The 13201-nt window shown below is 38.9% G+C and overlaps 1 protein-coding gene across 13 annotated transcripts in view; it reads right to left on the minus strand.

The window, feature by feature from the left end:
• BAZ2B (bromodomain adjacent to zinc finger domain 2B) overlaps positions 1-13201 on the minus strand; it is a 217099-nt gene that overhangs the window by 62174 nt on the left and 141724 nt on the right. For all 13 annotated transcript variants that reach the window (XM_063429646.1, XM_063429654.1, XM_063429653.1 and 10 more), the window contains one exon: positions 11381-11518. In XM_063429646.1, coding sequence (XP_063285716.1) covers positions 11381-11516 — 136 coding nt within the window. In that variant the 5' untranslated portion in view covers positions 11517-11518. The remainder of the gene's footprint in view (positions 1-11380; positions 11519-13201) is intronic.

Genomic DNA, 13201 nt, shown 5'->3' on the forward strand with positions numbered 1-13201 from the left:
ACTAAAACACAACCTATACATAGCAAATGATTTTAATTTCGATTGTTTGTAATTGTCACTTTTAAAGTAGATCCTTAGAAATAAAGGCATGCTTATTTAACAGTTAATTAGCAACATATACGGTTTGTTCAGCCTGATGAAGGATCATAATCCCACTATATATAACGTTTCATACATTACATTTAGCGGTTTGAGATTTATCCACTAAACAGTCAATTGCAAATCAAATAGCAAAAACTAACAGGCTAACAATTTTACTCTGAATTTTTAAATTAATTTTTCAATTGAACAACATTTGCTTACTAATAAATACAGCACTTTGTGACTTGGATACAAAATGGTTATGTCAATGATGGCATCAATAGATGATTAGTGTCTCGACCGGAGTCATTGATCTCTCTGAAAGGCCATGGTGGGAACCGGCTGCTACTTATTGTGTACCCCTGGCTGTACAAAACGATTCAGCGAGACTGCTCAAATGAAAATTGTGTTTAAGCTTGATCTCGTTTTTCAGGTTAATAATTTTTTTTCAAGCTTCAAACATTTTCAAAATCCAGTAATTGCATTGTTTGCGTCGGCTGTGTTGCCTGCTGGAGAGGTGGGGCTGGGGACACACCCAAATTATTTTTTTCATTAATGGAGGGGGTGGGGGAAATGGGAATCTCCTAACTTCTGACCCACGCTCAGCACACAGAGAAAGATTTGTTAAAGCAAAATAAAGCATACTATTGTTCATTAGCAGAACCATATTTCAACACTGTATTTAACTAAACTCAGAATTTTAGCAAATTAAAGGAACACCGTAAACACTTCATTGATTCTGATTGAAGTGGTTGTGGTGTCCCAAGCCTCCCAGGCATATTTACTTAAGTGAGAATTCACTGTGAATTTAAAAGGCCAGTGTAGCCAAACTGAATACACAGCTAACTTAAATAATTTTTCCAGTTCGTCCATTTTGACCTTTTGGAATTCGCTTTTTACTCACTTTAAATTCTCTCTTTAGTGAAAAACCCTGTGTGGGTGCCGAAACCCACATCACAACTGAACAGTTTACTCACCTTTAAGCAAAGATTTGTGGTCCCCGGCCACCTGAAGCCAACTTCCAATGACAAAATAGTGGAAGTAGAGTGGTGCTCTGATTCCCGCCATACCAGGGGTGGCAGGCAGTGATAGGCTGACATGACCAGATGCTCACAGGACAGCCAGGGACCCTTAAACTAGCGTTGGCTAGACTGTTTTAATCAATACACGTACTTTAAAAGAACACTATAGGGTCAGTGTTAAAACCACCATCCAGCCCCCTTGGGCACCCTCTTACCCAACTAAATATAGCTAAATCTTACTTTTACTACAGTCTGCTGCTGCTGGCTCTGCCCATGATCTGCTTGCTTGGCTGACCTCATCAAAGGTGTTGAAAAAAAGCCAATCACAATAGTTTGGTGGAGACTGTCAAGGAGGAAGATCAGGGGCAGAGCCAGCATAAGCCAAACACAGCCCTGGCCTATCAGCATCTCCTCATAGAGATGCATTGAATCAATGCATCTCTATCAGGAAAGTTCATTGTCTCCATGCAGAGGGTGGAGACACTGAATGGCAGTCACGCTGTGCAGCACTGTCCCAGGAAGCACCTCTAGCAGCCATCTGATGAGTGGCCAGTGGAGTTATCACTAGGCTGTAATGTAAGACAGTGTTTACTGAAAAAAGCCTGAAGGGAATGATTATATTCACATGAACAAATACAATAAGCTAAAGTTGTTCTAATGACTATAGTGACCCTTTAAATAAAACTATTACACACACGCACACACTAACAAAAATTATTTCCACATCCACTTTTCCATGTAAGACAACAGATGGACTTCTTCACAAGACTGTATCCAATTTCCCTTGAAAAAAAACAAACAAACAAAAAATGAATGAAAGGAGAAAAATAATAAGATACTAAGTGCTCACTGATTATTTTTCAATAACAGAAATGTCCCACAAAGCCTGATGCAGGGCCACTCGAGTCCCTCTAGCTGTGTCCCATATAGGAGCTCCCACCACAACTAAAATATTTGAAAGGAACGCTCCAACTGCTTATTAATAGAAATGCCTTCCCAAGTTCTATTTTAAACTCCCAAATCACTGTGACTTGCTGAAACAATTTGATGATATGCAGATAAAGTGTCAGAATTATGCAGCAATGGCTCTCGCTGGGAATATGTGGGGGATGGCTGACAGCATCATGTTATTTACAAAAAGATTTTTTTTTTTTTTTTTAAATGATGGAATAGGGCTGTTTAAATCCAGCCCTCGGGGGCCAGAGCAAACCGGGCTTTCGGCATAGTTCTTGGTATTTTGGTCTCTCATGCATGTCCAATTAATTGTTAGAGAAATTCTAAAATTCTGGAAGGATTTTGGTTCTCCCTTACAAATCCCTTTGATGGAGAGTCCAATCGTCCAAGACCAAGAGGGGGAATTTCAATTTAGAATCCCTGTCCCACTGACCTCAAAAAACACCGCATTAGCATATCAGTTTGTGCTGTGCAATGACACCCCATTCCAGCCGCCATGTATCAGCAGAAATATGCATGGAGTCACTGTGCACCCAATCTGCCCAGCCACCCTAGAGTCTCAATATTTTCAATCTTAATGTTAAGACGTATGGAGGAGTACATATCAGGATTAGAATTTTATCCAAGGTCATGAAAAATATACTGACAAAATTATACTACTGCTACCCTGCATAATGCTTTCAGTTTATAATCTGCACTGTTTCGGGGTATATTTTGTCAGCCTAAAACACCTTCAATCAATCAATCAAACAACACAGGGTACCAATGCTTGTTGTTTACAGGGTTGCTTCAACCATTAAGACATCTCCAGTGATTGAAGTGGTCATAGTGAGAGTAGTTATATACAATGTTTCAGCTTTAAACATTAAAGGGACCCGATAGTCACCAGAACAACTACAGCTTATTGAATTTGTTCTGGTGAGTAAAATCATTACCTTCAGGCTTTTTGCTGTAAACACTGTCTTTTCAGAGAAAATGCAGTGTTTACATTACAGCCTAGTGATAACTTCACTGGCCACTCCTCAGATGGCTGTTACAGATCCTTCCTGGGTCATGGCTGCCTAAAATGCATCCAAACATTCAGTATTTCCTCCCTCTGCATGCAGACACTGAACTTTTCTCATAGAGATTCATTGATTCAATTCAGCTCTATGAGGAGATGCTGATTGGCCAGGGCTGTGTTTGAATCATGCTGGCTCTGCCCCGGATCTGCCTCTGTGTCAGTCTCAGCCAATCATTTGGGGGAGCTACCACTTCTGATGATGTCAGCAGGCTGCTTGTTTTTTTTCTGAGGCAAACAGCATGCAGAGTTACAGCTTCAGGCTTGAATACAGTAAGATTTCTATGTTTACAGAGGCATGAGGGGCCCAGGGGGTGCTAGATGGTGGTTTTACCACTACATATACATGTTTGTGTTCCTGACCCTATAATGATCCTTTAACATCCAGCGTTTTAATTGTGTGATGGGGGCTAGTTGCACACCCAGCACACGTGTTTTAGGCAGCCCAAAAGTCAATAATTCTGTGCATAAAATACGTCTGTCACGTACATACGATGTCAGACAACAGATGTGAAAGTCTTCTCCCTTGCAGGCAGAGCTCCCTCACGCCCCCTTTTCCCCATTCCCTCCCCTTGCCGGATCAGATGGCTTGCGCGGTCCAATCCATACGCTTTTCTGAACTGTTAATGAACTGTGTGTGGCCCCCTCTGTTGTCAGGTTGGGGTGTAAAATCAATGCCAGAAGGTTTGCCTGGTCCTGGATACCAGCTAAGTAAAACATTTAATGTTGTTGCATCTTTTACTTAAAACTGTTGGAGTCACCTTTAAAAAAATGTGTTTTTCTCTAACTGCAAGAAACACTGAATGTATGCACAATGAGCAATTATTAGGAAGTTCTAAAAGTAGAAGAATCTGCATCAGATTGCTTTTCACTTGAAACCTTTGTGTACTGCACCACCATTGTATTGCATAGTTTCCACTGAGTGGTTCGGGTTGGTACGGTCTGGTACACTATTTTGAGTGGCCCATACAACCGAACCAATCAGCACTATTCCTGGGCCCCCTTCAGATGCAAGTCCATAGGAAATGGTACGGCGGTACGGTTAGGGTGGAGCTACTGGCGTCACACCAAACAATTAATTGATTGGCGGACAGGAAAACATCAATGCTCACGACAAATGACACGCTAGGCATTTGGTCTAAACCCTGAATGCCCCCTGGCGGTCCGACTTGCAGTGGAAATGCTCACCTGATTGAATTTTTTTTTTTTAATTTAATTTTTTTCAGTATTTCCTCTTTAAAAAATAAATAAAAAGTGGTAGAAAATGTCAGAAAATGAGTTACTATATTACGTGTTTAACTCGTGTGTTTACTATATAATGTGTTTAAATTGTGGCAGGCATTTTGCTGCAAAATGCCTCGATTTAAATGTAAGTATTGAAATGTTCTGTAATCCCCCTCAAAACCTATTCCTGTGGGCAGAGTTAGTTCTCAATAGGTATATTAAGCTTGTGATTAATGTTCTGGCAGAGAGCTGACATTTTAAATACTGTTTTTCCTGTAGTGTTGATGAGACTTATTCCCTGTTGAAATGTCAGTGCGTGGCTCTATAGCCGACATGCAGTAATACCTAAACGTAGATAAATAAATGAATAATACAAGGTGCAACGTGATAAATGACTTCTAAAAGCAATTGGCAATACTAACTACAGTCATAACCTGCAAATTAAAAACCCAGATACGCTTACTATTTACTGAACGCGCAATATTATTCTTCAAAATGGTTATAATCTTCTCTTAAAGTCAAACAATTGTGGATTATCACAAAGTAAATGGTGACTTAAATCCCTCTATAAACAGAAATATAGATTGAAAGTGCTTTTATTAAAAATTGTTATTTTTTTTTCCAAGTCTAAAATACAGTATTTCCGTTCTGAGCGCAGGGATTGGACGCTATATAAGGCAAAACCGAACATAAAATTACAAGGAACCCTTCGTGACTGAGGATTTTCAAAGATTTGGTGCATTCATGTGAGAGGCTGTTTTGGCACTTTAGCTGTGTGTTAGCTTGCTGAAGTGCTTTATGTGTGAAGAGTCCTCCTCTCTTTTTCATTTTGCAAAAACTGTAGATTTCAATAGAAATTGACACATTTATTGATTAACCTTGTGCGTGCATTTTTTCATTGGAGGGTATAATTACAAAATAAAAAAAAATTCAAAAAAATTTAATGTTTCCACTGGGGTGTGCTACCAAATATATTATATAGAGGTATTTTAAAGGATGGATAAGGTTTTTTTCTTGCGGTGGTATTCAAACAAATAACACAATAGCCTAGATTTAAAGGGAAACTATAGGCACCCAGATCACTTCAGCTCATTAAAGTGACCTGGGTACAGAGTCCATATGGCTCTTAGTGCTGCAATGCAAAACATTGCAATTTTAGACAAACTACCAAAGAGCCACTAGAGGCGCTCCTCATGAGGACATCCAACATCCAATAAATCCCCATAGGATGTATTGATTCAATGCTTTCCTTCGGGAGGGCCTAATGAGCTTGCCGCGCATTAGACCCCTCCTCCCGTCGGTAGGGTGATAAAGCACCAACCCAGCGCCAAGGGACTACGGCACTGGAATCAGGTAAGTGACTTAAGGGTTTTTGGCCCTTTATTGGCCGGGGGAGGGGCTGCTGTGAAGGAAACAGAGGGAGCGACAGTACTGTATTAGGAATACATGTTTGTATTCCTAACACTATAGTATCCCTTTAATACTTTTTGATAAGCTATTCAAATGATCACAAACTGCTACAAAAACGTTCCAAATTATTTATATACAGAAATCACCATTAAAGTCTATGGACATTTTTAGATCTAAATCACCTAGCAGGTAAGCTCATTGAGCAGGGACCTCAAACCCTCTGTTCCTGTGCGTCCAACTCGTCTGGTTACCAATACGTGTCTGTTAGTCCACCCATTGTACACCACTGCGGAATTTGTGGGAGCTTTATAAATTATAATAATAATAATAATAATTTGAAAGCTTTTTCTAACAGATTGTGATCATTTTAGAAGCTCATTCAAAAATATAAAAGCCTTCTTATTATTATGTGTTTAGTAAATAGAAACATAGAATGTGACGGCAGATAAGAACCATTCGGCCCATCTAGTCTGCCCAATTTTCTAAATAGTTTCATTAGTCCCTGGCCTTAGCTTACAGCTAGGATAGCCTTATGCCTATCCCACGCATGCTTAAACTCCTTCACTGTGTTAACCTCTACCACTTCAGCTGGAAGGCTATTCCATGCATCCACTACCCTCTCAGTAAAGTAATACTTTCTGGTATTATTTTTAAACCGTTGCCCCTCTAATTTAAGACTATGTCCTCTTGTTGTGGTAGTTTTTCTTCTTTTTAATATAGTCTCCTCCTTTACTGTGTTGATTCCCTTTATGTATTTAAATGTTTCTATCATATCCCCCCTGTCTCGTCTTTCCTCCATGCTATACATGTTAAGATCCTTTAACCTTTCCTGGTAAGTTTTATACTGCAATCCATGAACCAGTTTAGTAGCCCTTCTCTGAACTCTCTCTAAAGTATCAATATCCTTCTGAAGATACGGTCTCCAGTACTGCGTACAATACTCCAAGTGAGGTCTCACCAGTGTTCTGTACAATGGCATGAGCACTTCTTTCTACTGCTAATACCTCTCCCTATACAACCCAGCATTCTGCTCGCATTTCCTGCTGCTCTATTACATTGTCTGCCTACCTTTAAGTCATCTGAAATAATTATCCCTAAATCCCTTTCCTCAGATGTTGAGGTTAGGACTCGATCAAATATTCTGTACTCTGCCCTTGGGTTTTTACGTCCAAGATGCATTATCTTGCACTTATCCACATTAAATGTCAGTTGCCACAACTCTGACCATTTTTCTAGTTGCCTTAAAGCATTTTCCATTTGTCTTATCCCTCCTGGAACATCAACCTTGTTACATATCTTAGTATCATCAGCAAAAAGACATACCTTACCATCAAGACCTTCTGCAATATCACTAATACAAATATTAAAGAGAATGGGTCCAAGTACAGATCCCTGAGCTACCCCACTGGTGACAAGCCCAAGTTTCGAATATACTGCATTGACTACAACCCTCTGTTGCCTGTCACTCAGCCACTGCCTTACCCATTCAACAATATTGGAATCCAAACTTAAAGATTGCAGTTTATTAATAAGCCTTCTATGTGCAACAGCGTCAAAAGCCTTTCTGAAATCTAGGTAAGCAATGTCTACTGCACCACCCTGATCTATTATTTTAGTTACCCAATCAAAAAAATCAATAAGATTAGTTTGGCATGATCTCCCTGAAGTAAACCCATGTTGTCTCTGATCTTGAAATCCATGTGATTTTAGATGTTCAACAATCCTATCCTTTAACATGGTTTCCATTACTTTCCCCACTACTGAAGTAAGGCTTACTGGCCTATAGTTGCCCGACTCCTCCCTACTACCTTTCTTGTGAATGGGCACAACATTTGCTAACATCCAATCTTCTGGGACTACTCCTGTTAACAATGATTGGTTAAATAAATCTGTTAATGGTTTTGCTAGTACACCACTAAGCTCTTTTAATAGCTTTGGGTGTATTCCATCAGGTCCCATTGACTTATTTGTCTTTACTTTTGACAGTTGAAATAGAACCTCTTCCTCTGTAAACTCACATGTAACAAATGACTCATTTGTCCTTTTTTCCTAACTGAGGCCCCTTTCCTTCATTTTGATCTGTAAATACTGAACAAAAATATTCATTGAGGCAGTCAGCTAGACCTTTATCCTCTTCTGCATACCTTCCTTCTTTTGTTTTTAAAGGATCAAACATGTATTCCTGACCCTATAGTGTTAACACCACCATCTAGCCCCCTTTTTTTCCCCACAAAAGGCCTAGTCTAACTACATCAAAGACTCCATATTTTTATCTGTATTTTCACATACGTCTTTGCTTGCTTCAATTGTCACTGATTCCATTTAGAATTTACATACCTGGAGAACTTTTGGCAACCGACATACAGAATACCTCCGAATTGCTTTGTGTCCAACCAATCAAAAATAGTTTTACAGTAAACTGGGAGGATGGATATGTTATCCTTCTAGCACCAGAACAGTTATGGTGTCCCTTTACATTTTCAGTTGTCAACATATTCTCGCATAATTCATCCATCAAAGGGTTAATGGATAATAATCCAAACCTTTCACAACAACAGTCAATAACTAAAACTGATTCAGCGGCTCCAGTGCCCCAGGATAGCTACTTGCTAATTAAAATCCAATATAACGGTGTTTAATTTCCTTCTATATGATTAGACCCTATCTTACCGAGCTCATGTTTATGGTACCCACCTGCTAACTGATAACACCCTCACTGTTTGCTTTGTTATAATTAGGAATTTTTTTTTTCTGCTGAGCTATACCATTTATGATATCTGTGACGTCTACCGAGATGGAATGTATGCCTGTGGCCTAATTAAGGATATAATAATATCGGCCAGGCTTCTGAGCAATTCTCAGAATTACATTTTAGTGGATTGGAATGATGGGTGTTTGTCACATTGCTCATATTACTTAGCAAATCTCACAAGGTTTATTAGCTTTTGTTTGTTCCAAAATAAAATAATAAATCAGTATAAAATATATTTGCCTTTAAATGTCCAACAACCCTAAACATTTGTAAATACAGAAGCCAGGTTAGAACAAAGATTCCCTGACAAAAGCCTCTAGACCTACCCTTTAACCCCTTAAGGACCAAACTTCTGGAATAAAAGGGAATCATGACATGTCACACATGTCATGTGTCCTTAAGGGGTTAAAATAGATGCAAAGGATTGGACAGCTCACCCATGTCAGCCTATTTACCGGTAATATTGGCACAGTAATAACAAGGATTATAATTTAACATAAGTATTGATTTTACAATTAGTCCACTTGGATTACACTTCATATAATCGCTCCCACATCATCATCTTCTTCATTCTTTTCAGCAATTTGTCTTTTTCTTTCAGCTCCATTCTTCTTAAAGGGACACTATAGGCATCCAGACTACTTCAACTCAATGAAGTGGTCTTGGTGCCATGTCCCTCTCATTTGAACCCTTCAGTGTAAAATAATTGCTGTTCTGCAGGAATGGCAATTTTACATGTCTCTATTAGTGGTCACTCTGAAAGCCACTAGAGGCACTTCTGATTAAATAGACCATCTGATTAGCGAAGTGCAGCGCTTTGACGCATGTGCGCACTAGCCTACTAATGGGCCTTTCCTATGGGAAAGCATTGGATTGGCTGAGATTATCAAGACTGATGATTTTGGCCAAGGGGGGGTGGAACAGGGGGAAAATAAATAAATTAAAAAAAATCCCATTTCAAAATAAATAAATATATATAAAACTAGATATTGCTTGAGGAGATATAGTTTGATAATAACTAACTGAACATTAAAATGGCCTTCTCAAAAAAAACAAAACCCAAAAACTAAAGACAGGGGATTTTATGCAAATAAATATACGATTCCCAGGATAAAACTGTTTTTTTTATTAGAAGGAGAGGAGGTAAAATCTGAGTCACCTAATTTCACTAGTCTGAGCCAAGATCCGATCACAGTCAAAGTGGATTCAAGGAGGATATAAAATTTGCATAAAAAACTGTTCTATCAGAGACAGTCTGATAGTGTCCATGAATCATGTGAAAACACATATTTTAGATTTAGACAGTGCAAGAGAGCATTATTTTTATGTAGCATATAGAAAAACAAAAAACTGACTTATTCTCTTCAAATACTAAATGTATGTTGATGGGTTTTATGCAAAATACATTAAAGGAAGACTTTAATGTTAGGAATACAAAGTTGTATTCCTAATACTAGTGTCCCTCTACACCATCACCTCCCCGGGCTGGCAAATAAAGGGTTAAAAACCCTTTAACCCCTAAGGACCAAACTTCTGGAATAAAAGGGAATCATGACATGTCACGTGTCCTTAAGGGGTTAAACTCCTGATGGGCTCCTACTCCTCTTCAGATGCTCACCAATGGGGGTGACCAAATGCACATGCGTGGCGAGTGCATTAGGCTTTCTTCAAAGGAAAGCATTGAATCAATGTGTTCATTTGGGGGTTTGCTTGTTGCTGGATGTCCTCATGCAAAGTACGAGGATGTCCAGCGACGTCTCACGGAGTCAAACTCCATGCAATTGCAGAAATTGCCTCTAGTGGCCGTCTGGTAAACGGCTACTTTAGGCAGTCTTAACTCTGCAATGCAAACATTGTGATTTCTCTAAAACTGCAACAACTTACATTTCAGGGCTAAGGGGAACAGGAACACTGCACCCTGACAAGATGCCTGTGTCCCTTTAAATAAAAGTTGTAATAATAATATGGAAAACATGTCTTGTAAAATTTAAACTAACAAACAGCAAAATCACAAACCGTCATTTCCTTTCCTTTCTATTATCTATGAAATCTGAATCTAAAAAAACCTCAAAAATGTTGTTTTTTATACAACCGTTTGGTGTATATACTGTTACAACATACATTGTGCGATATGGTCATGACATATTAAGAGATGGAAGACTATATCTGCAGATAAGATTATGCCATGCCATGATTCTTAGCAGCCACTAAATGTCACTGTTGTTCTCTCAAAAATAAAATAAGAAAAGCCATCTTAATCATTTGAAGCCAAGAAATTCAGGAACGAAAGCAAGATAACATAATGGTTGCAGGTTAAATCAGCCTTAAGATGGTGTCTGATTCGTTATTCTCGCTGCTCAGCCAGAACATTGTAAAATGTGTGAACGTACACTGTATGCAAGATGCACTCTCTTAAACACATGAAGACATCTGTAGATGTGAACGTAGCAGAGACAGTTGTGAAATCTTTAATTATTATTACGAAAAGAAATCATGGAATATTTTTAGAGACTAAAAATGTATTGCCCACATCGAACAACAACAAAAGGTTTTCTTCTTAGAAATTAAGATCTATTTTTTTCCCTGTTTTTGAGCTAGTTGAAACTGGCAACAAATTTAAAACGTAACAAAACATGTAGAGAAACAGGCAGTCAGACATTTATAATCTTTCGTGGCAACGCTTAGAATGTTCGAAATGTAGCATTAATTCAGCATGTTTAAGCTTGGATATATGCGCTGTAAAACTTTGCTTTCAGGAAAGTGAAAATGTAAAGACTTACAAAACCTCATGAAAGAGGCCTGTGGATAAATAGTGGTAAACCATAAAACGTGTGGTGTAAAAAAAAAAAAAATACCAGAAAATCAGTAAGAACATACCGCAAGCTGTGATTGTGGAGCTGAGAGGTGTTACTCCGGTGGAAAGTCCTCCTTTAGAAATGACTGCAGATGGTGTTGATGGTGAGGAAGATGTTGCTGATGTTGGGTTTGCCGTTAACCTCTCTGCAGACTCCATATCTGTCAAAAACAAGGAAAAGGAGACCATATACTTTAGAGAAATGTTTGTATTCCTTGTTTAGAACATTGGCCTAGATCTCAAGGTTAAATGTAACGGGACATGCACTCATATCTAAAAATCACAGCATGCCGGCACTGAGACGTTTTTGGATGATGTCCTGGAATCCTGGAAATGTTATGAGGCCCTAAGATCCAGCATCTAGGTCACTCCAGAATGACAAGGTATTATAGACTGTGACATCCTGCAACTGGTACGGATATACTTTCTGACCAAAGACCTAACTTTTGGCCACCCCTGCTCCATTGCTAGAAGAAGCGTCACTGTGTAATAGTTTGTTGGGAGTTTTTTTATTATTTTTTTTACACAGTTAAAGCTTACAGAAAATGTTCACTTACTGGATAATGCCCTAGGTTTACATTGCCAAATGAGAAATATACCCATCATGACACAAGAAGATCATTTAATGGACATAGAGGACACACAAAAACACCCATTACTCTTGCTCGGCACCTAAGCTTACAGCACAATAAGGAGGAATTAAAGGGCAACACTTCAGAAGGTTAAACAGGAAAAAGAATAGAATGGAACATATATTCTCCACAACACAAAACCCTTGAGTCTCCATCCCTGCAATTGTAATCTTCTTGATATTTTTATATAGAGGAATAAAGATATAGAGATGAGCTCTATTCAACAGTATATTTAATGTACTCACGTCACATGGGATTATACACTAAACAGCAGTCTGTAGTGAACAGAAAACAAAATTGTCCATTTTTGTTTAAACAGAGTTGGAAACGGTAATTTGGACTGAAATGTGTAGTTATGTTTTCAATTCACTGCAATTCAGTTTAGTGTATAAACATCATAATGAGTCAGAATTTAAAGGGACACTATAGTCACCAGAACAACTTAATGTCCATGCAGGTATTTTACAGTAAACATTGCCTTTTTAAGGAACAGACAATGTTTACATTGCAGCCTAGGAACACCTCTAGTGGCCATTCCTTAGACGGCCACTAGAGGTGCTTCCTGGGGAAGTGCTCTCTGTGCGCTCTGCATGGAGACACTGAACTTTCCCCATAGAGATGCATTCATTCAAAGTATATCTATGAGGAGATGCTGATTGGCCAGGGCAGAGATTGGCTCTGCCCCCCAGGCCACCTCCTTGGCTAAGAGTATCAGAATTGATCATCTCAGCCAATCCAATGCTTTTTAAGAAGGCGGATTGGGGGGCAGAGCCAGAGCCTGTGCTAGCAGAGCCAGAGCCACAGTGCGGGAAATAAGGTGAATTTTCTAGTTAAAGTTTTTTTTTTGTTTTTTTTAACACTATAGTATCAGGAATACAATTTTGTAGTGTTCCTTTAATGCTAAGTAACTTAATTAGCTCCCCAAGAACACAGCCAGAAATTAGAGAAATCAGCCATAATGCATAAGGGCCTTATGACAGGTGATACGTACTGCCCCTTCCCTTTCCCCAGGTAATACAATGACAGAGACAGACAGTTACAGGATTCACAAAAGCAAAATCAGAACAGCAACAAATCGGGATCAAAAACTCGGCACTATATAACAGGATGTAGATCTTGCACTAAATAACAGGATGGATTCAGCTAAGGCCTCCTAGAGTTGTATAGTGCAGTGTCTACTGTAGTGATAAGTTTTTGTTCTGACAAGTACCC

This window comes from Pelobates fuscus, chromosome 8 (genome assembly GCF_036172605.1).
Source record: "Pelobates fuscus isolate aPelFus1 chromosome 8, aPelFus1.pri, whole genome shotgun sequence".
Classification (NCBI taxonomy): Eukaryota; Metazoa; Chordata; class Amphibia; order Anura; family Pelobatidae; genus Pelobates; species Pelobates fuscus.